Source organism: Myxocyprinus asiaticus, chromosome 3, assembly GCF_019703515.2.
Source record: "Myxocyprinus asiaticus isolate MX2 ecotype Aquarium Trade chromosome 3, UBuf_Myxa_2, whole genome shotgun sequence".
Classification (NCBI taxonomy): domain Eukaryota; kingdom Metazoa; phylum Chordata; class Actinopteri; order Cypriniformes; family Catostomidae; genus Myxocyprinus; species Myxocyprinus asiaticus.
This window is the reverse complement of record NC_059346.1, coordinates 41,116,975-41,137,294: the sequence shown is the minus strand read 5'-3', so window position 1 is coordinate 41,137,294 and position 20,320 is coordinate 41,116,975. Positions and strand designations below refer to the sequence as shown.

General features: G+C 36.6%; 1 protein-coding gene across 5 annotated transcripts in view; it reads left to right on the top strand.

The window, feature by feature from the left end:
• The window catches only part of LOC127425608 (myocyte-specific enhancer factor 2C-like), a 99,486-nt gene extending 79,540 nt beyond the window's left edge, over positions 1-19,946 (top strand). For 2 of the 5 annotated variants that reach the window (XM_051671814.1, XM_051671806.1), the window contains exons 7-10: positions 4,117-4,289; positions 5,868-5,997; positions 7,368-7,503; positions 16,187-19,946. In XM_051671814.1, the coding sequence (XP_051527774.1) occupies positions 4,117-4,289; positions 5,868-5,997; positions 7,368-7,503; positions 16,187-16,439 (692 nt within the window). In that variant the 3' untranslated portion in view covers positions 16,440-19,946. Of the gene's footprint in view, positions 1-4,116; positions 4,290-5,867; positions 5,998-7,367; positions 7,504-16,090 lie in introns of all 5 variants that reach the window. The other 3 variants (XM_051671787.1, XM_051671778.1, XM_051671796.1) reach the window with 2 other exon arrangements.
• The last annotated feature ends 374 nt before the right edge of the window (positions 19,947-20,320 follow it).

Here is a 20,320-nt window from a genome sequence, read left to right as displayed (position 1 = left end):
GATGAGAGAATTTTCATTTTTGGGTGAACTATCCCTTGAAACAACTAGCCTAGTGCACAGGTTTTGGTTTTAAGATGCCATGCTCAAACTTATAAACAGCATGAAAAGCATGAGAAATGAGTGCAATGCTTTTTTTACTGACCACCTGAATCCCAGCTATATTTCTTTTGATGCATAAATCAAGCAGCTGTGGCTCATTCATCACCGGTGTCTAGCACATGCCCTTACGTGAACTCATCTTTTCTGTCTGTCTGCTCTCTTAGGGTCACTTTAACTCTTGGGTGGTATTGCTAATCACTATCAACTGGTTGTTAAATACACCCCAACTTGTGTGATCTGAATGGTCCGTGTGTTTCTTTATTGGCTCAGATGTACTGTACTGTATGTACCCCTTTAATTAATCTTGCACACATCATGAAATCAGAGGTTTCTATGGTTACCAGAGCAGAACAGAGGGCAATTTTCATGTATGGTTCTATCTCGTAGTCATTTTGTGCAGCTTTTGTACAGTGATAGTTACAGGAACTTCTTGGAATTTCTGATTGCGTGCTTCTGATTATAGATGTGTTTATAGGAGTAATCTTTCAAATCGCTTGAAAATGCACAGATATTCACAGAAAATTTGTTATTGTACCCGGTTGTTTTGTTGACTTTAAAGGGACTGTTCACACAAAAATGAAGTGTCATTCCAAACCCACATGACTAACCTTTTTCAGTGGAACACAAAATTAGATATTTATGGATATGTATGTCCAAGCTGCTCTTGATGGGGAGTCGTGCTCATCATTTACTTTCATTGTTTGAAAAAGAGCAGCTTTTGGAATGGGTTGGAATGGGAGGTAAGTAATTTTCATTTTTGGGTGAACTATAGCTGTAAGTGAGGAAATCTATTTTAGGTCATTAAATGGAATGTTATTTCTATTTCCTCATCTCTACTCATTCACTGAACAATGAGCTCTGGGAGTGTGGCTGTGTTTAAATGTTTAGAGAAGAGCTCAAGCCAGCTGTTAGAGCCCTGCACTTCACAAAGTTTGAGGAGACAGGAAGTGTATCAGTGCACATGGCGCATACATCTACCCGCACACACTTGTACAAACACAATCTCTCACAATCACAGTTACTATTCTTGGTACTCTTCTTCTCATGTCCTCCTTATTTTCCTTGAATCGTGCAAATTGCTCTTTCAAGATATCTCATTTGAAAACAACAAAGAACATCGCCTTCAAATTAAAGAAAGATCACCAGGACGAAAATTCTGAGGATGACATCTGCGTCTAGTTTCCCTCTTGAGTGTATGATTGGGAAATTCATTTATGTCTACCATATAATTCCTAACCCTCTTTTAAGTGGCAAAAAATATGCAGCACTCCACATTTTCTCCCTCGAAAGCAAGGGGGAAAAAGGATTTGGATTGAAACAAAGACTCTGTACTTCTTTCCTCCAATCCATCCTCTTTTTCTATTATAATGTACACTCTACTTCTGTGGAGATGATGAAATCGGTCTAGCAGTTGTGGATGATGAATAAAGATTGCTTGTCTGATCCAATTCTGGTAGTCATAAGTGAAAGCCACATGTGCACACATATATTTAGCATTGATTGCCAAATGACAGCCTTGACTGTCAATAGTTAAGGGGCATGCATTTTATGTCATTAATTGAAAATGCTTGCCTTGGGAAATGAGATGCGGTAGTGGCAACCTTCCTCATGTGCCCCATATCGGCCATATAAAATATAAGGTATTAAAATTACTGGAATATCATACAAAATATATTTACTCACTCCCATGTACATTCTATTGTATTTATTTATTTTACTTTTTTCATATGTAATTTGTAAATTCATTGTAATGGATCTTCTTTCAAATAAGGGAATTCATTTGAACAGAGGTGGTCTGCTCACAAATAAAACTTTTCAAAATGTTTCATCTAATATCATGTTTTTACTGTTTCACTCTTCAAAATCAGTACTACAAATACCCTTAAAGCACTCAATGCCACCTGTCTCTATTCATCAAACACCTGCCTCCTTACCACAAAACCACACGAGGAACGAATGAGCCTCATCTCTCTCCTCTCTCTTTCTCTTTATCTCCCTGCTTATCTCTCAATTTCTCTAAATAGCCATGATACTGCAACAGTTTGTTAGGAATTCTCAAACCAAATATTAGCTCTCTACAGTTAACTGCACATGGTTAGTTGATGCATAACATGTCCAGGGACATCAAGATTAAGTTGTATATAATATAATATATATAAATGTGTAAGGAAAAGTGTATATCTGAGAACTGGACAACATTAATTTTACATTTTTATTCTTAATTCATTTTCAATCACTTTTTTCCCTGCAATAGTTCATTAAATGGTTCTGTGATGTGACAAATTATTTTTTTTAAAGTACAAAAATCCCATGTAGTCTCTCCATTAATATGAGATCAAAAAAGTTGCATGTAAAATATTTCATATTATATATGAGTATACTGTATACACTGAAAAAAAAAAAAACATTACTTTTTGAATTTACCAAAAAAACAAAAAAAATATTTTTAAAAAAATGTGGTTGCACAAAATTAATTTATGTTCATTTGATATTTAAATACATATTATGGGTATTGCATATTTTTTTGTTAAAACAGCTCATTTATATTGAGTAAATCCAATGCAAACTAGTCGTGTTAATTATACTTAATCAAAACACAACATGAGATTTGGTGCATTCTTTTTAGGTTAAATCAGTATTCTTCAACTTAAATTCATAGTCCTGCTGCAGCTGAACATGATGGGTAATCTCAAACATCTTCTTTCAGATACTATCAGAGTTATAGTTTCTGCTCTTTCACACTGACCACATGTTTAGATAAATCAAGTTATGTGGTTTAGAACAAGGTTTACCTTAGTTAAAAGGAACACTTTTCCCCTTGATGGTGACTTATAAAAGTGAAACACTATAATTGAACCCAAAACAGCATGGGTAACTCAACTCAGAACTGTAAACACAACTACAACCCTACTAATTACCAACAACAACTATTTACAGTATGCTCCACATTAGCCTCCATACCCTGCCCGGTCCTACATAATTACAAATTCAGGTGCAAGAGCCTATGGCCACTTCCCCAAACACAGCTCAGCTGAAATATTTTTTTTCTAACTGACTTTAAATAATTGACATGAGTCTGTTCAAAACTCAGTTAATACATTTAAAAACAATGTAATGTTGAGTAAAAAAAAAATAATAATAATACTTTTTAAAAAGCAACATTTTATAACCTACAATTAACTTAGGGTAAAATTATTATTATTTTTTTCAGTGTAATTAACAAAAGAAATAATAATAAGCTAAATGCTGTTTTAAGTTGTTTTAGATGGACTGTAGCATGTCAACACTGGATGACATGTCAACTTTCCAAAAGTATTCAAAAGTATCAACCATCCACATATGATTTTAATGACATATTTACACTTCTAAGAGAGGCTAGGAGAGGATTATTGAATTAGCTCATTGTTTTCCCCAAGTTTCCCCTTTGTTCTTAATTTCAAATAACTTCTTTTTATAGACATAAAAATATAAAACTTATCCATTACAATAAGCTGAACTTTTTTATAAAGTGAACATTAAAAAAAAATCATATTTTGAATTATAATTATATTGCATATACTGATTCATGAGTCCGAATCAGCTGAGTGTGACAGGGTGATCTGGGGTAGCTGAATTCGTCTGGTTTGGTTTGATTGGAGTTGAATGAGAGGGTGTGTTTACCAATTGCTTGGTACAAATGAATGAGTGGTGGTGGAGGTGAAAGTTGTGTGAAATGGTGTGGAAACATCTAACTGAAAGAGCACATTCTTGCTGAAAGATGGTTGCAGTACTCCAGAACGGATAAAACTGTGTTTAATGGCTGCATGTGGTGAAGGCTCACTGGAAGCGTATGGAGAGCTGAAGACAGGTTCAGTGGAAGCTTCATAGTAGATGATGCTGGAAATGGTGCATTCTGGCAGAGGCGAAAGAGGGAAATGAAGCTTGCTTAAATTGTGTGGCATGGTGAAAGCCTGATGTAATGAATTTGGCACTGTTGTGTCTAATGCCTTTGTTCTCTTTCTCTCTGTTTCTCATTAGGAAATGGCTATGGAAACCACCGTAACTCTCCTGGACTGCTGGTGTCCTCTGGAGGCATGAACAAGAGCATGCAGGCCAAGTCCCCTCCGCCGGTTAACCTGGGCATGAACAGCCGTAAGCCTGACCTGCGTGTGCTCATCCCACCTGGCGCCAAGAACAACATGCCTTCAATTGTAAGTCCATCACATTATGTTCTCTTCATTGACATGGTCCGCGGAGAGCATTTTGAGTAGATTGAGCTGAGAATGAGAACGAGAATTAATAATGACCCTCTTCCCTTGGCTTAGTTTTAGCAAATAAGCCACCAAAATGTATAGCACCTCTCATTAAAAGTATTGCTCTTTGTAAATACAAGTGGCTATGACTACTGGCTATAACAGTTCTGCGGCCTTTGGTCACAGACATGATGCCTGAGCCCTAGTTCCTATGTGATTCTCCTCTCCTTTCTTCTCCAATAGTCTCATGAGGTGATAAGCCGAGGTTAGACTCATGTTAGAAACATCCTGAATACTCTCCTCAGCTTTGGTCATGTTTGGGAAAGTGCTTGCCAGTAGGTTATTATAGTGTCATAGTGCCACACGCATCACACACCATCAGCTTCACTCACTGCCACTGTCAGCAAATTACTCTAATTCTGGATTTATCCCCCTCCCTTTAATGCCATCAGTCTGAGGATGTTGACCTTCTATTGGTAAGTGAGACTGTCACTTAAACTAGTGACATAGGCTGATAGACATCATCCTCATAGATATGTTATATGTCCATTTTTTCCTGTAGTTCAGCTGGTGGAACATAGTGCAAGCAACAATAAAGTCACAGGTTCAATTCACAGGGAATGCACAAACTGATCAAAAGTATAGATTGAATGCACTTTAAATCCACTGTAAGACAATTCAGTTAAAAGAGGCTGCCAAATGCATAAATATAAATGTACAAGTGACCAGTGTCAGAAAGTAAAATGCTAAAATTCCATCATCTTAGCCTTGCTAATTATTCTAAAAATTCAGATGGGGAATTTATTTTAAAGAATCAAGTTTTTAAAATAAAATGGTGACACAGTGTGTTTGGTTTTTTTTTTATTTTTATGCCCTCATAAAGGTAAATATGCCATAAAAATCAACTCTAGATGGTAAATATTACCCCTTCATAAAGAGCAATAAAGTATTTAAAAGTAGAAATGTCAATAGTGTATCCAATATTATTTAGTTAATACTCATAAGCACATGTGACCTGTAAAAATGCTTCAACAAAATGAAAAAAAAAATAAAAAAATTATTAGTGAGAAGAGGAACGCTACACAGCTCTATAGTGACATCTAGTGTTCATCTAAGTCATCGCACTGCCAGCGACAGCCACTTCATCTTTTTGACCCCCCCCCCCCCCCCCCCCCCCCCACACACACACACACACACATTTCCACTTCTGCTTTTTCATTGATTTTCTTAACCCATAAAAATAAACCCAAAATTGTCACATCTTTCAGCATTCATACCAGCAAGACGAAAAAGTAAAACAAATCCTCCAACCCCTCTGTTGCCATGGAGACCTTGAGTTTCTATAGCGACCAAGTGCCCTGTGAGAGATTGTAAATCATAGGTTGAGAGGGTTCAGTGGTGCGTCATGTCAAGTGATTATTTTCTCTTTCATTCTCTTTGCATTGTTTGAGATGCACACATAGATACTTTCTGTCCTGCTAAATCGACAAGTCATATGCATTCATGTTTTACTCTTCTCTGTTCCTCCTTTTGTAGAATCAGAGAATAAACAACTCTCAGTCTGCACAGTCACTGGCAACTCCTGTGGTTTCTGTAGCGACACCCACTCTACCAGGGCAGGGAATGGGCGGCTACCCCTCAGCCATTTCCACCTCATATGGTACTGGTAGGTAGAATTCGATTTGTCATTAAAAAATAAATAAATAATAACAATAAAAATAAACATATTCAGAATAACCCCTGAGACAACATTCACCTACATAGAGCTGTTCAGGTTGTAGTCCAAAAACCAGAAGAGAATTCGCCATGAGTTCCTTTGGGTATTCCTATGGGTTTTTATAATGGGGGTTTTAAGTAAAATAAGGTCTGTGGTAAACATTACTTGACAATACGTGGACATTTTGTTTTACAACAGTTATACACAGTCATACCTCAAACGTGAATTTTGAAGCAGTATTGAATTACATATTTTTTTTTTTTTTTTTAAACACATGGCGGCTTCAAAATTCATGTTTGAGGTATGACTGTGTGTAATTTGTGTTGTAGAACAAAGCGTCTACGTGTCGTCAAGTAATGTATACCACAGGCCTTATTTTACTCATAAGTAAAAAAAAAAAAAAAAAAAAAAAACATTATAAAAACTCATAGGAAAATCCAGAGGGAACCCATGGTGAATTAGCCTTCCAGGTTCGCCTACAAATTGACGTCATGGCTGAACAGCTCTATTGTTCTGGAATATACTAACACTACACATTAAATTAACACCATTTATTATTTCTTGCATTATTCAGAATGTTTAGAATGTTTTCCTATGAAAAACTGCATTATATTTTATCTTCATAAATTCAGTAAATGGAATGTTTATTAATAATACAAATGAATTTGTGAATTCTAAATATATAATAAATAATAATATAAATATTATTAAAAGGTTATATATTGATAGAAATATTAAATATTAATAATAAAAGGTTACGCATTTAATTACGCATTAATTCATTTATTGTGAATTCTCCAAAACTGATCCGTCTATGACTCATCATTGTAAACTACAGTAATAATTAGATTTTTTTCTTAAAATTTCAATGTAAATTTTAGTTTTTATTTCGTTTATAATTGTAATTATGTCTAATTACTTATAGGATTTAAATTAATTTTTTATTTTATTTAAAAAATATTTTATATATTTGTTAAACAGAGACTAAATCTACAGTATGTGGGATCTCACTGATTTATTGTCTAGTCTGTATGTAATGTGTCTATCTCTCCAGTAGGCGGATACATAGTTATCCATAAGAGCAACACAAAGTCTGACCATAGTTTACAACAGTGGTTGTTAACCAGCCAGTGCCCACAAGAGGGCCTCAAGATGACTTTAAATTATTTAAAAGAAGTTAGATTAAAATAATTTAGTCAGTTAATAACTATAAACTGTTAAGAAATTACATTTAAAAGGGATTACAACATAAACTTGCACCTTGAAGTCAAACAGGTTTAGGATGCAAATGTTAACTGTGATCATGTGTTTTCTTCTAGAATATTCTCTGAGCAGTGCGGATCTGTCCTCTATATCTGGCTTTAACAGTGCTAACACGCTGCATCTGGGCTCAATGAGTGGATGGCAACAACATCAGATACAGAACATGCATCACTCTGCTCTCAGTCAACTGGGGTAAGTCCAAATACATGCAAAGACTCACTGAATAACCTATTCTTATCCTTTATCATTTATTACATGCAACTTTCTCTCACTCTTACCATTCTTTGTCGCTGTACTAAAAATAAACCTCTCTTTATAAGGTGCACTCAGTAATATTTATGTTAATTGCTAGGCTTGGGATCGATGCCTTTTTCATTCATCGATAATCGGAAGATTTTCCAGGTGATTACAATGGTGCCTCCAGGATTTTTTTTATGGGGTGGCCAGAGGGGAACAGTAAAATTTTCTAGGGTGGAACATCAAAAAGTGTGTGTGTGTGTGTGTGTGTGTATGTATATATACAGTATATATATATATATATATATATATATATATATACAACCCCAATTCCGAAAAAGTTGGGACAGTTTGAAAAATAATTTCAAATCAGATGATTACAACACACTCCAAAAAAGTTGAGACAGGGACAATTTATGACTAACAAACATTTGACGAGTTAAAATAATAAGGCAATGTGATACAGGAGATGTTAAACAGGTGAGGCAATCGTGTAATAGTATATAAGCAGCCTAGTCCTTCAAGAGCAAGCACAGAACATTCCCCTAACATTAGCAGATGGTTCCCTTTGGTTAATTTTTGGGAACCAGTTCTCCTTAGGTTATATTTTTAGAACCATAAACTAACGTTCCCAAAGCACTGCAGACAGGTTTTTCTGTGGCAACCTTAAAAGCACTTATGCAGAATGTTCTCTAATGGTTATTTTTAGGTTGTATTTGTGTAACCATAAACTAACCTTCCAAGAACATTGCAGGGAGGTTTTTGTGGTTCAACTTTAAAATCACTTATGCGGAACGTACTCTAATGCTTATTTTACGTTTTTATTTTTCATTCATATTTTTCATCATTTTTCTCATCACATTTGATTATTTGAGGTTGATAGACAACAATGAATGAAATTAGTGAAGTAGGCTAGCATTTAATTAAATGCGGAAAATACTGTAAATAGGCTAACAGTATGGCATTTGAATGCATTATAATGAACAGATGAGAAAAACATTCAAGAATACCCTAACTTTCTACCTCAAAATATTATCTTAATATCTAATAACCTTAGTCGCTGTCTGATAGCCATTCACCTTATGTGCCAGAGAAACTAGCGCGCAGCCATCTTGTACATTTTGTCTCTGAACTTCCGGTCTATCAGTTGCTATATAGACATCTATGGTGTTGATGTCAAAGTCAAATTAGCTAGCGAAGTGGATTTACAGGATATAGAGTTGTCAAAAGCTATCATGAGTATTTTAAAGTGTTCAGGGGATGTCATAACAACTGGAAACAGAGCGGGGATATTTTAAAACAAGAGTGCTTCATTCATAAATACAGAAGATCCTACCTTCACACTGTGAACGAACTGATATTTCTTTGTGCTCATGAAACTCCAAGAGACAACACATCATAAAGTCATAAAAAATATCTCTGTACGACACCTCTGACCATCTTCTCGTTTCATTCGCCCATCGTGGTATAGTTAAGGTGAGCAGATTTTTTGAGTGTTAAACCGGAACAGGGGAAGGGGTGCTACTATATTTATATACACACACTTACATGTGAAAGTGTATGTTTTATTTTATATTCCGTTTACAACTATTTATTCACATTTAAGCCTCTTAAACATTTAGGGTGACAAAACAATTTTAAAAAGTACAATTGTAATTTTCTTTAATGTTATAAACTTGCATGTGTAATAATATGAGCTGTCAATGTTGGAAATTGCATGTCATCAACACATTAACATAAATTATTAACAAGTTGTAACCTTGTAATCTACTGTTCTCAGTAGCTTCAATACAAACAGGAAGTTAGATGACAAAATGCGGAAGAGCGGAGTCCAGAAAAGGGGTGGGGCTGAATAAGCTGAATACTGTATTCAGCTTATTCAGCCCCGCCCTTGTCCGCGCTGCACTCTTTCGAATTTTGTCATCTAACTTCCTGTTTGTACTGAAGCTGCTGAGAAGAGTCGATCAAAATGGATTATGTCTGGGAGCACAGAAAGTATTTTCTCCAAGATGTTACACCACCCCTTTACTATGTGAAAATGCTCGTGAGGTGTTTTTTCTGTCACCCGCGAAGATAAATTGGAACAGACAGATTACATAGACAGCTATGACACTGCATTTTTTCATGATACAAGTGTTTAATTGTTTTACGTGTAATTCTGCTTAATTTTTAGGTTCCAACTTGTTAATAATTTGTATTAAAATGTGTAGTTGACATGCAATTTCCAACAGTGACAGCTTGTATTATTTTACTTGCAAATTCATAACATAAAGAAAAATAAAATTCTACTTTTTAAAATTTATTTGTCACCTTACTTGTTTTAGAGGCTTAAATGTGATTAAAATAGTTATAAATGGAATATAAATTAAAACATACACTTTCACATGTATATGTGTCATGTTTATTCTGTTGATTCATGTTTTTCATGTCTTTTATTTTGAAAAGTTTAGTTCCTGTTTCATGTCATGTGGTTCCCTTGTCATGTGATTTCATGTTTCCCCTCCAGGTTCATGTGTCTTGTTTTCATTGGTTTATTGTTTGATTACCTTGTTATCAGTTCTGTCTGTTCATTGGTTCCCTCATCTTTGTTTTACCCCTTGTCCATGTATTTAAGCCCTCATGTTTACCATTGTCCTTGGTCAGGTATTTCTGTTACACTCCTTGCAATGTTGATGGCATGAAGAACCCAAGTGCAAGTTTATTAACAAAAGTGAGATCCAATAACCCTAACTATAAACATGAACTTGACTTGACTTAACATGACAATGTTACAGAACGTTACAGAATACCTGACCAACACAATATGAACACAGCGGACCAACTCCTACGTCAGGGGAGTCGTCCCCTAGAGGATTATGTTTGGTAACGTTGTCAAGTCAAGTTCATTTGTTTTGTTTAGTTCATGTTTATAGTTAGGGTTATTGGATCTCACTTTTGTTAATAAAATTGCACTTGGGTTCTTCACTCCATCGTCATCGTCTTTGTCATTGCCAGCACCAGCAGCAGCGTTACAATATGTGTGTATAGTCGCACCTTTCCCCAGTCCCAGTATAACACTCAAAATCTGCTCACCTTAACAATAACACAATGGGTGAATGACACGAAAAGATGACCAGAGGTTTTTTACAGAGATATTTTTAATGACTTTGTGTTGTCTATATGAGTTTCATGAGCACAGAAGAATATCAGTACATCCACAGCATGAAGGTAGGATCTTGTGTATTTATGAATGAAGTACTCTTGTTTCAAAATCTCCCTGCTCTGCTTCCAGTTGTTATGACATCCCCTGAAAACTTTAAAATAATTATGATCGTTTTTGGCAACTCTATATCCCGTAAATCCACTTTGCTAGCTAAATACACTTTGACATCAACACCATAGATGTTGCTAGTTTCTCTGGCGCATAAGGTGAATATGAATGCGCATTTGATCTGCATGCACTTCATTCAGCCACAGAAATTCGTGCTCTTGTGCAATTAAACATTAATGTTCATTGGGAGACAGACTCACTGACTGACGTTCTTTCTATAGCTTTCCTCAATAAATAATTACAGTTAAAAGTGAGGTTAACTATAGTCTAAATGTTATTGATTTGATACAAATTTCACTCAGAAAATCGAAAAGAATATGATGTGTAAGTTTAACCAAGAGGATTTTATTGTTTACAACTGAAGAGAAACAGAGATTTCTCCACTAATCTGTACAGTAAGAAATTAATCTAACATTAGCTGGTTAAGGTAAATTGAATGGTTTATTGAATGAATGAGGAAGTTTTTAAGGAAACTGAAAAAAAAGGCACAGTTTTCAGTGTTGAAGCACAGAAGGGTTGCAGAGAAGATATATAAGTCTTCCAAAATGTGTTGTGGTTGATTTGAATGATTATATAATAACTATAATTCATAATAATTAATCATGAATTTATCAATGGCTTGTCTGTTTATTGAGGTTGCAGCATGGTTGCTGAAAGGATCTAGAAATTAAGAGGTTATGGGAACACAGGGGAACCATTGTGTACAACCTAAAAAAACGTTCTATTTCCGTAAAGAAAACTTTCCTGGAAAACCAAAAATGTACCTTAAAGCTCTGTTCTGGGATCATTCTGGAAACCGTCTTGGTTACGTATGTAACCTTGGTTCCCTGAGATGTAGGGAACGAGACATTGCATCACTAAGCTGATGCTATGGGGAATGTCCTTCTACACAACCTAGTTGAAGTCTTTCTACAATAATGCCAGTATTGGCTATGGTGTTTAAGCCCTGCCATTTTAGGTGCGAATCTGACCAGTATAAAAGCGGGCGTGCAAACACTATTCCTCAGAATTTTCTGACTAAGAGACATTGCTCGCACCTAAAAAAAAAAAAACTGAGTCCGTAGTGCGGTCAGCTTATGCAATGTCTCGTTACCTTCATCTCAGGGAACCGAGGTTAAATACATAACCGAGATGTTCCCTTACAATTCAGTACACCTGACGTTCCGCCACTAAGCTGACGTTATGGGGAACAGATTCCCATCACACCACACTACACAACATGTTTCCTCTCTTCCCAGAGAGGAAACATGATGCCGCAGTCACGCGGGACGGCGACTGACATGAGTATGCCGCAAGTGAATGACCCTCACAGTGAGCCAGGAGGGGAACACTCAGAATATATATATATATATATATATATATATATATGAACTATGGTCATATAGTATGAATTAACCCCTTCACGAACCTTGTAGGGAAGGAAGTTTATTTGTAATGAAAGTGCCTGTGACTTTTGGGAAATACAGCAGTCTGAATGCAGGCAGTTGTGTAAAAAGACAGGGAGCCTGTACTTAAAAAGAGGGGCATAAGGATATGTTTGGCTAATGACATAGCAAGCACTCTAGACAGAGACGACTTTCTATGAGAGAGAAGTTAGTCTAGGTTGTAAAACCTTGCAAATGTGTTTGAAGACCATCTTACTGCAAAACATATGTCTTGAAAGGACACACTGTTCATCCATGCCCATGAAGAGGCCACAGCCCTAGTTGAGTGTACTTTAACACCAACTGGGCAATTTGCACCCTGCAACACGTAAGCCAGGGCAATCGCATCAATGATCCAGTGAGAAAGTCTTTGCTTGGAGATGAACATTCCTTACGTGCATCCTCAATAGCACACAAAGAACTGGTCAGACAGTCTGAATTGGCGTGTGCACTCAACGTATATGTGTAGCACTCGCAAAGGGCATAACAAATGCAAGGAATGTTCCTCATCCTAATTAAATGGAGGAGGGAAAAAGGGGGCTGCCTTTGTTTGGGCCACGGCTTGTGTGGCTTTACCGGCAGTTCAGAGGTGACATTTGGCGGCACTGAGGCAGCAGGCGTGGGGTTTTTAGCTGGCCGCTGGCCCGAGACAGAGCGGGAGCGAGCCAGTTGTGATGAAGTACTGCTCCGTTTTGGCATAAAACGTCTCATACCCTGTGAGTGTTGCTGGGTCGTGACGTAGCGCTCGGCAAATCTTTCCACAGAGCCGCCGAAAAGGCTGGCTGGAGACACTGGAGCATCAAATAGAGCTGCTTTTTCTGCATCATGCATTTCCGTGAGGGTCAGCCAGATATGATGATACAAAACCACCAGGTTGCTCATTGACTTGCCAATGGCCTGTGCTGTGAATTTTGTTGCTTGCAGCACTAAGTCCGTAGCGGTGCTGAGCTCTTTGAACGTCTCTGGATCGTAGCCTTGCTCGTCCATTTGCTTGAGGAGTTTAGCTTGGAAAACTTGGAGCACCGCCATCGCGTGGAGTGCTGAACCAGCTTGGCCCGCCGCTGAGTATGCTTTTCCAGCCAGTGTGGACATCAGTCAACACAGCTTGGAAGGATGGACGGGGTGTGATTTCCGCGCCCTGCTACTCGCCAGGCAGAGATGTGCTGCTACCGCCTCTTCCACAGGGGGTTGTTAGGCATAACTATTGTCTTCCTCATGGTCCACTTTAGTGAGGAGAGTGGAATCACTGTGCGAGCAAGCTGAATAGGGCACGCATGCCAGGACAGGGCAGATCTGCGGAACGCGATCGCTTGATGGCATCTAGACTGCAAGAACCATTCATCAAGGCAAGATTTTTCAGGTTCCATGTAGGCTTCTAAACAAGAGATGAATCGCTGTCTTGAAGGAAGAAAATTCTGAGGAATGGTGTTTGCGCGCCTGCTTTTTATACCAGTTAGCCTCATGCCTAAAAGGGCAGGGCTTAAACACCATAGCCAATACTGGTGTTATTGTAGAAAGGTTTCAACTAGGTCGTGTAGAAGGACACTCCCCATGGTGTCAGATTAGTGACGCAATGTCAAGTGTACTGAAACATAAGGGAACAAAAGTTGTTAGATGGGGAAACTTGCCAGATTAAGAATAATAGACTAATGGTCATGATGATGATGATGTAAACTCACTCTCTTCATAAAGATGCAATAGCATAATATTAGATTACTATAGCATGTCCTTAAACATGATTGTTAACTATCACATTGACTGGCTGCTGCATTATAAGTGAACATATGTGACTGGGCAAACAAAAGTAGCTGACTGTAAGAGCATTTCTACATGCTGCGGTTATCAGGAGTGCACAACAACGCGCGTCTTAAATCATCAACAAGCAGCAGATGAATTTTGTTTCCCGCAATTGTAATTCCGATCTTAATATATTTATGCCACCTCTGTGAATTAAATAGTCTGTACGCACATTTTCATTGTAAACATATGACGTTTCAGAGACTTTGTTTCTCCATATGGAGAAATAACGCAATGTTTTTTTATTATACTAAATTATGATAAAACAGCTTTTATCATATGCCTTCCACGTGGAACCAATCTTGGACAAATGGGAAACAAAAAGTAGGAAAGCTAATTCTTAATTATTTTCTAATTTAAACTAGGCCTGTTTGTTTATCGAAAACAAATTTATCTCACATCCGACTTCATATTTACAGTTACAGTGAGTCTTTACAGTGCATACAGTGACTTTTGGTTCACCAGGGGAAAATATATCACTTTTAAAAGGGAAAGCATTTGGTAAAAACTGTTGCATAAATGCTTTTGGTTGTTTTGTCCAAGAGCTTGTTTTGTCATTGTCAAGTTCACAGCACTCCTCTTACAAGCACTGCTGATGATTTAAGTAACGCGCTATGACACGCATATTCGAGAAAAGTGGGGGTGGAGTTTAAGAGGGCGATTCTAAATAAAAAAATGCCATTCCTTACTGTTGAATTATTTTTTTAATGTTAAATATTTAAAGTCTGTTAATATATAGACATTATTCTGAATATATATAGAATATTATATGCATAGAATATTATTCTGAGTTAAATATAAACTATCATAATGATCATGGAGGATGGGGAGGCCCCCCCACCGAAGGTGCCACAGGATGATTATTGAGATATATCTGGATTTTTTCATATATAAATAGGGCTAAGCATTGCACAATATCCTGTCTTACATGGCGTGCTCTAAAATTCAAAACAATTATTTTCTATGGAGGTATGTATGCACACATCGCGAGCTCACCATCTCCGGAGGCTGCTCAAACATCTGCAGTGCCACGGAGCATAACTCAAATAGTTTTCCATTAAATTTGACCCAAATCATTATCAAAGGACAAAGATTATTTACTCTAGCCATCACTGGATGATATATTGTATATATGCATCTTTTATAGAGCCTACTTAATGTACTTTCAGTTACAAGTATGTTGTTTTGTGATTTGACAGCTTGAATGAAACCTTTTTAAATATACATACAGAGAAATGGTATAATAATTTCTAATCATTCAGTTTGTGCAGTTAAACCAGTTTTGTACACTAATCTGCAAACTCATCAACGTCACTTTCATTCTTGAAGTACAAAAACCTTTGTAACTTTTGTGTGTGCAAGGAGCTCTAAAATACCCATCCTATGTTGTGATACCTGTACCTTGTGACCTGCTTCAGTAAATATCATATCACCCCCTTGTGGTCTCCCAGTGCTATTATACCAGACATTCAACAGAAGCTAATGGAATAGTATTTTTGAAAGAATATTCTTTAAAATTATATGCACTAACATTAGATGAAGACTCTAGTCATTTCAGTCTTATAGAAAAAGCATATGGTTACATATGGTGTTGGGCACACATTCACAAGTGCAGCGATGTTGAGATAAAATGACCAGTTGAATATTACTCGCTTTAAATTAATAATCCACTCATGAAATAAATTAATCATGGTTGACTGCTAATAGCGAATTTTACAATCACATTGGTAACTGACAACTTCTGTTTTTGCGTTATGCTGCATGTACGCCACTAGGTGTCAGTGCAACATGAACACAAATTTTATTGAGTGGACCTTTAAAATCAGTCTCTGAATTTGTACATATTTTGCTAGAAATTTTTAAATAGAATTCTCATTCTGCGATATCCACACTTTAGTATATGAGATAAATGTCAGTGGTTTGGTTGTGAGTATCTTTGCCACCTGTGTACAGGAGTGCACAAGCACTCCTTATGATCCGTAATCCCCTTCATTTCCTTTCCTTCCTACAGAAATTGCTCTAGCACTCACTTATGTCAGGGTTCAAATCTCTCCCTGCCCTCTACTCAAAGCCTGCACATCAAGTCCGAACCTGTTTCTCCTCCTAGAGATCGCTCCAGCAGCGGCACGCCCGCCGGCTACGGCCCGCTACAGTCCCACCAGCAGCACCAGGGCCCACCCCCACAGGGGCTACAGGACTCGGGCCGCTCCCCGGCTGACAGTCTCAGCAGCTGTGGCAGCTCACATGAGGGTAGCGATCGCGATGAGCACCGTCCCGACTTCCATTCGCCCCTGGGATTGGGCCGACCCGGCCTAGACGAGCAAGACAGCCCATCCATCAAGCGAGTCCGCCTTTTTTAGAGGGGTTGGCCACATGATATGCGACGCCCCTGGAAAGCCCCATCCTTGATCTTGACCTCCCCGATGTGGTTCCATGGCACCACCTCACTCTCTATTTCTTTCTGCCGCTGACGAGTCACAATCATTACTCCCACTTATTTTCTGTTTTGCTGTTGAGAGGGGAAGAAGTGCTCTCTAAATTACCTGTAAATTTTTTTTATTATTTTTTATCAGAGTGTGTCTCATATACATATTTTGATTGACGGGTCTATGGGAGGGAAAAGGGAAGAAGAACTCTAGTACAACAGGGTTGGGGAGGGCTTAGTGGGCGGGGTTACTATGCATAACTTGTGCATTGTGTGGAATAAAATGTAAAGAATTACCATATATGCATATATATTTACACGTGTGTGTAGGTGTACATGTATGCAGAGTAACAAACCAACAAAAAGTGTCAGGTACTCTTGGATGTTCTTTTGTAAAAGTACTTAAACTTGCCTCAGTGATATTTAGCCACAGGACACGTACAGCAGAGAGTGTTTCGCGAAGTGACAGCTTAGCACTTGAGTTCTTGTACCAGAACAGTATGTACAGATTCCTTTTTTAGTGCCACTCTCTTCAGAGGGCCCCTTCGCTAAATGTATGTTATGGGTGACAATGTCATGTTGCAGGTTCAACGTATTGTACATAGAGAAAAGGCAGGGACAAGGGGGATGGGTCAAGGTTGATAAATATTGTTGATTTCACACAAACAAAACTGTTATGCAAGAATTTTGAGGGATTGTATAGATATACAGTACGTGCAGGTTCCTGTGTTAAGTTATGGGGGAGTGGGTGTTTCAGGACCTCCAAAGGAAGAAAAAAAAAACTCTCCTGCTGAAGGAAGGAAAGAATCAATAGCAGGACAGAGAGGTGTTGAGTAGATGAAGGATTTTAAATTAAGAGCCATGTTACTTCATTCTGATGAAATTTAAAACTTAGGACTTTCATTTGTTGTTCAGTATTAAAAGAAGAAAAAGAGAAAAAAAAATGTATGATATACTTGCTTATATTTTCATATTAAAAAGAATACAATGCAAAGCATTTTGTGGCTTTTTGTAGTTTATAAGAGCCAGAATATGTTTTGATAGCTTTGCTTATCTGAGAAATGATAGTAAACGAATGAGAAATCTTGGGCTTTTCAACCCTAACCCATGAAATATGAGACAGTGAACCCTTGCTTTGCTCAATGTTTTTTCTCTCTCTCTCTATCTCTCTCTCTCTCTCTCTCTCTCTCTCTCTCTCTTTGTAGAAATTTTGTTTTTAAACGTGTATTTCTAAGTATATTGAATAATAATATTAAGAATCTTTTTTAAAAAATCTGTGAAATTAATATTGCTTGTGTATAGCTTTCTAATATATGAGTATATATGATAAATAATTATGGTCATAACTTTTTTCTTTCTCCCCAGTGTGGGATTATGTGCAGATGCACATGTTAATTGTATTTTTTTCTTCTACTTTTTTTTTTTTTTCCTCCACCGGACTGAGTCTTTCAGGGGCAAATAAGTTCAGAACGTCAGTTTCAAGTTCCTCTTTTAGACGGACTCATGAATATGCCCCATGGCTCCTTTTTTTGGACTTTTAATAAGCACAAGATATTTGTCTAGATCTTCTCACAACCTCTCTGCTTTTAAAACTAAAAACTCATAATTTCCAATGTCACATTGATTGACATTGCACTGAAAAATTCAAATATAAGACAGCACAGTCATAATTACCTCATGACTGCTTGTGTAAGCTTGTATCATCATTTAGTGGATTGTGGCTAGTTTTGTTAAATTTATATTAATCTGTCATTGTACAGTCTGTGATATTGACACGACATTTGTTAGTCTGTTTTTTTCTACCAAAGACGAAAAATGATGTTATGTCTGCCGACCCATTATCCTTTCTGGATTTGAGACCATTGTGTTTCTTCACAAGTTGTTCATGCTTGTGGCTGGTACCTCTGACTCACCCTCCCAGTGCCTCAGATTACCTTTCAATGAGTTGGTTTTGTTGAGAATCGGGAGTGATCATCCCTAAAATGTGTACAGTATTGTGGAAAAAATGACATTGTTTGTTATATAGATTTCAAATGTCCATATATGGCTCTCCGGTTCTTTTTTATTTATTTAATTTTTTTCTTATCTTTCTCTCTCTCTCTCTCTCTCTCTCTCTCTCTCTCTCGCGTGTGCGCGCGCGCACACACACACACACTCTTTGTCTTTCTCTCGAGTGTTGTTTCCATTAAGTATATAAATAACAAAATAAAAAAAAATAAAAAAAAAATGCTGAAAAATTCTGTAGTACCAAATGTAGCTTGTATAAACCTACAATGGGTAAGTTTGAAAGAAAAGTGTGTCTTTTTGGTTTTATTTTGTTTTTAACCAGGAGAAAGAGGCTTTCAGCGGCACAAGCTGGACTTTGTCGCCACTTGAAGACAAGATGTCATTAAATTAAAACCACATCTCTGTATCTCAAGGGACTTTATTCAGCTGTATGTAGTAAAAATTAATGTATGGATGAAAAAAAAAAAATTCTCCTGCTGGGACAAAAAAAAATTAATAAAAAAAAAAAAAAATTTGTATTTTGCAGAGAATTCAGTAAAGTTACTGGCTTTCTTATTTACACAGACGTCCTGGTGTGATTTTTATTGTGTTCTGTCCCTCTACTCAATATATTTTTGTGAGCGTGTTGTAGGCTACAATTTACTGAATTACATCACACCTAATTCATCAATATCAGATTTATTATTACGATGTGTTATTATTATAGCAAAATATATGCCTATTCTTTTAAGGTTTCCCCAAGGCCTGAGATCAGATCATAGCTTTGAACAAATGTCAGTACCTTAAAAATCAAACATATTGCATCACAGATGTGCTCATCATTTGCAATTTTTATAATGATCTTCAAACACACTAACACACTCAAGGCTTTGTAGCACATGGTGTTTAGTTATAGGCAGGTGTATGATATTCCAGAGAAATTGTTAATTCATCAACCGATGGTCAACACTTGATGATGAATCCAATTTTAGGTCATATTCCTCATGCATTCATCTACCTAATTGCACATGTTTTACTATAAACCATTTACAGAAAGTAATGTTGAACACATATACTGTTTGACATTGATGCTATCATGTGGATGTGGAATAAGCCCATTTGTTGGTTGCAAAATATACACATTAGTGTGTGAGTTCAGCTAGATGTAAGCACTTCTCCACTTCTTTTAATATTGTTTCATATTCAATTCATATTACATTACATTACATTATACTATATAATATTATATTATATCATATTATATTATTCCCTAAGCAGGAGGGGATTTTTATCTAATCTTTTCTGGGAAATATGTTAGTTCCTGAACATTAAGCTAATATATCTATTTGCTGACATTCCAACAATGGAGCTCTCTCTCTCTCTCTCTCTGTCTCTCTCTCTCTCTCTCGATATATATATATATATATATATATATATATATGCGCTCTTAAAGAGCTTATTAAAAGAACACAGTTTTCACCGAGTATAATTTTTTTATTGTTATTATTATTATTTATTTATTTTTATTTAATTTTTTTTTTTTTTTTTTTTTTTTTTTTTTTTTTGTTTAACCATAACAACTGAATTGCTTACCTTGGTGCTGGGGCTTTTGAAGAGACAATGAATCCTATTGGCCACAAGATGTCACCATTGTTTAATTTTTCAAGTCATCTTTGACGGGCAGTATCGCCTTTATTTTATTTCATTCAATTTTCGTAAGATACATTCATATTTGATGTTAAATAGGCTACATAAAAAAATAAAAAAATAAAAAATAAATAAATAAATAAATAAAAATTCTCATTTCTATTGCATTTGTTTTGAATCAAT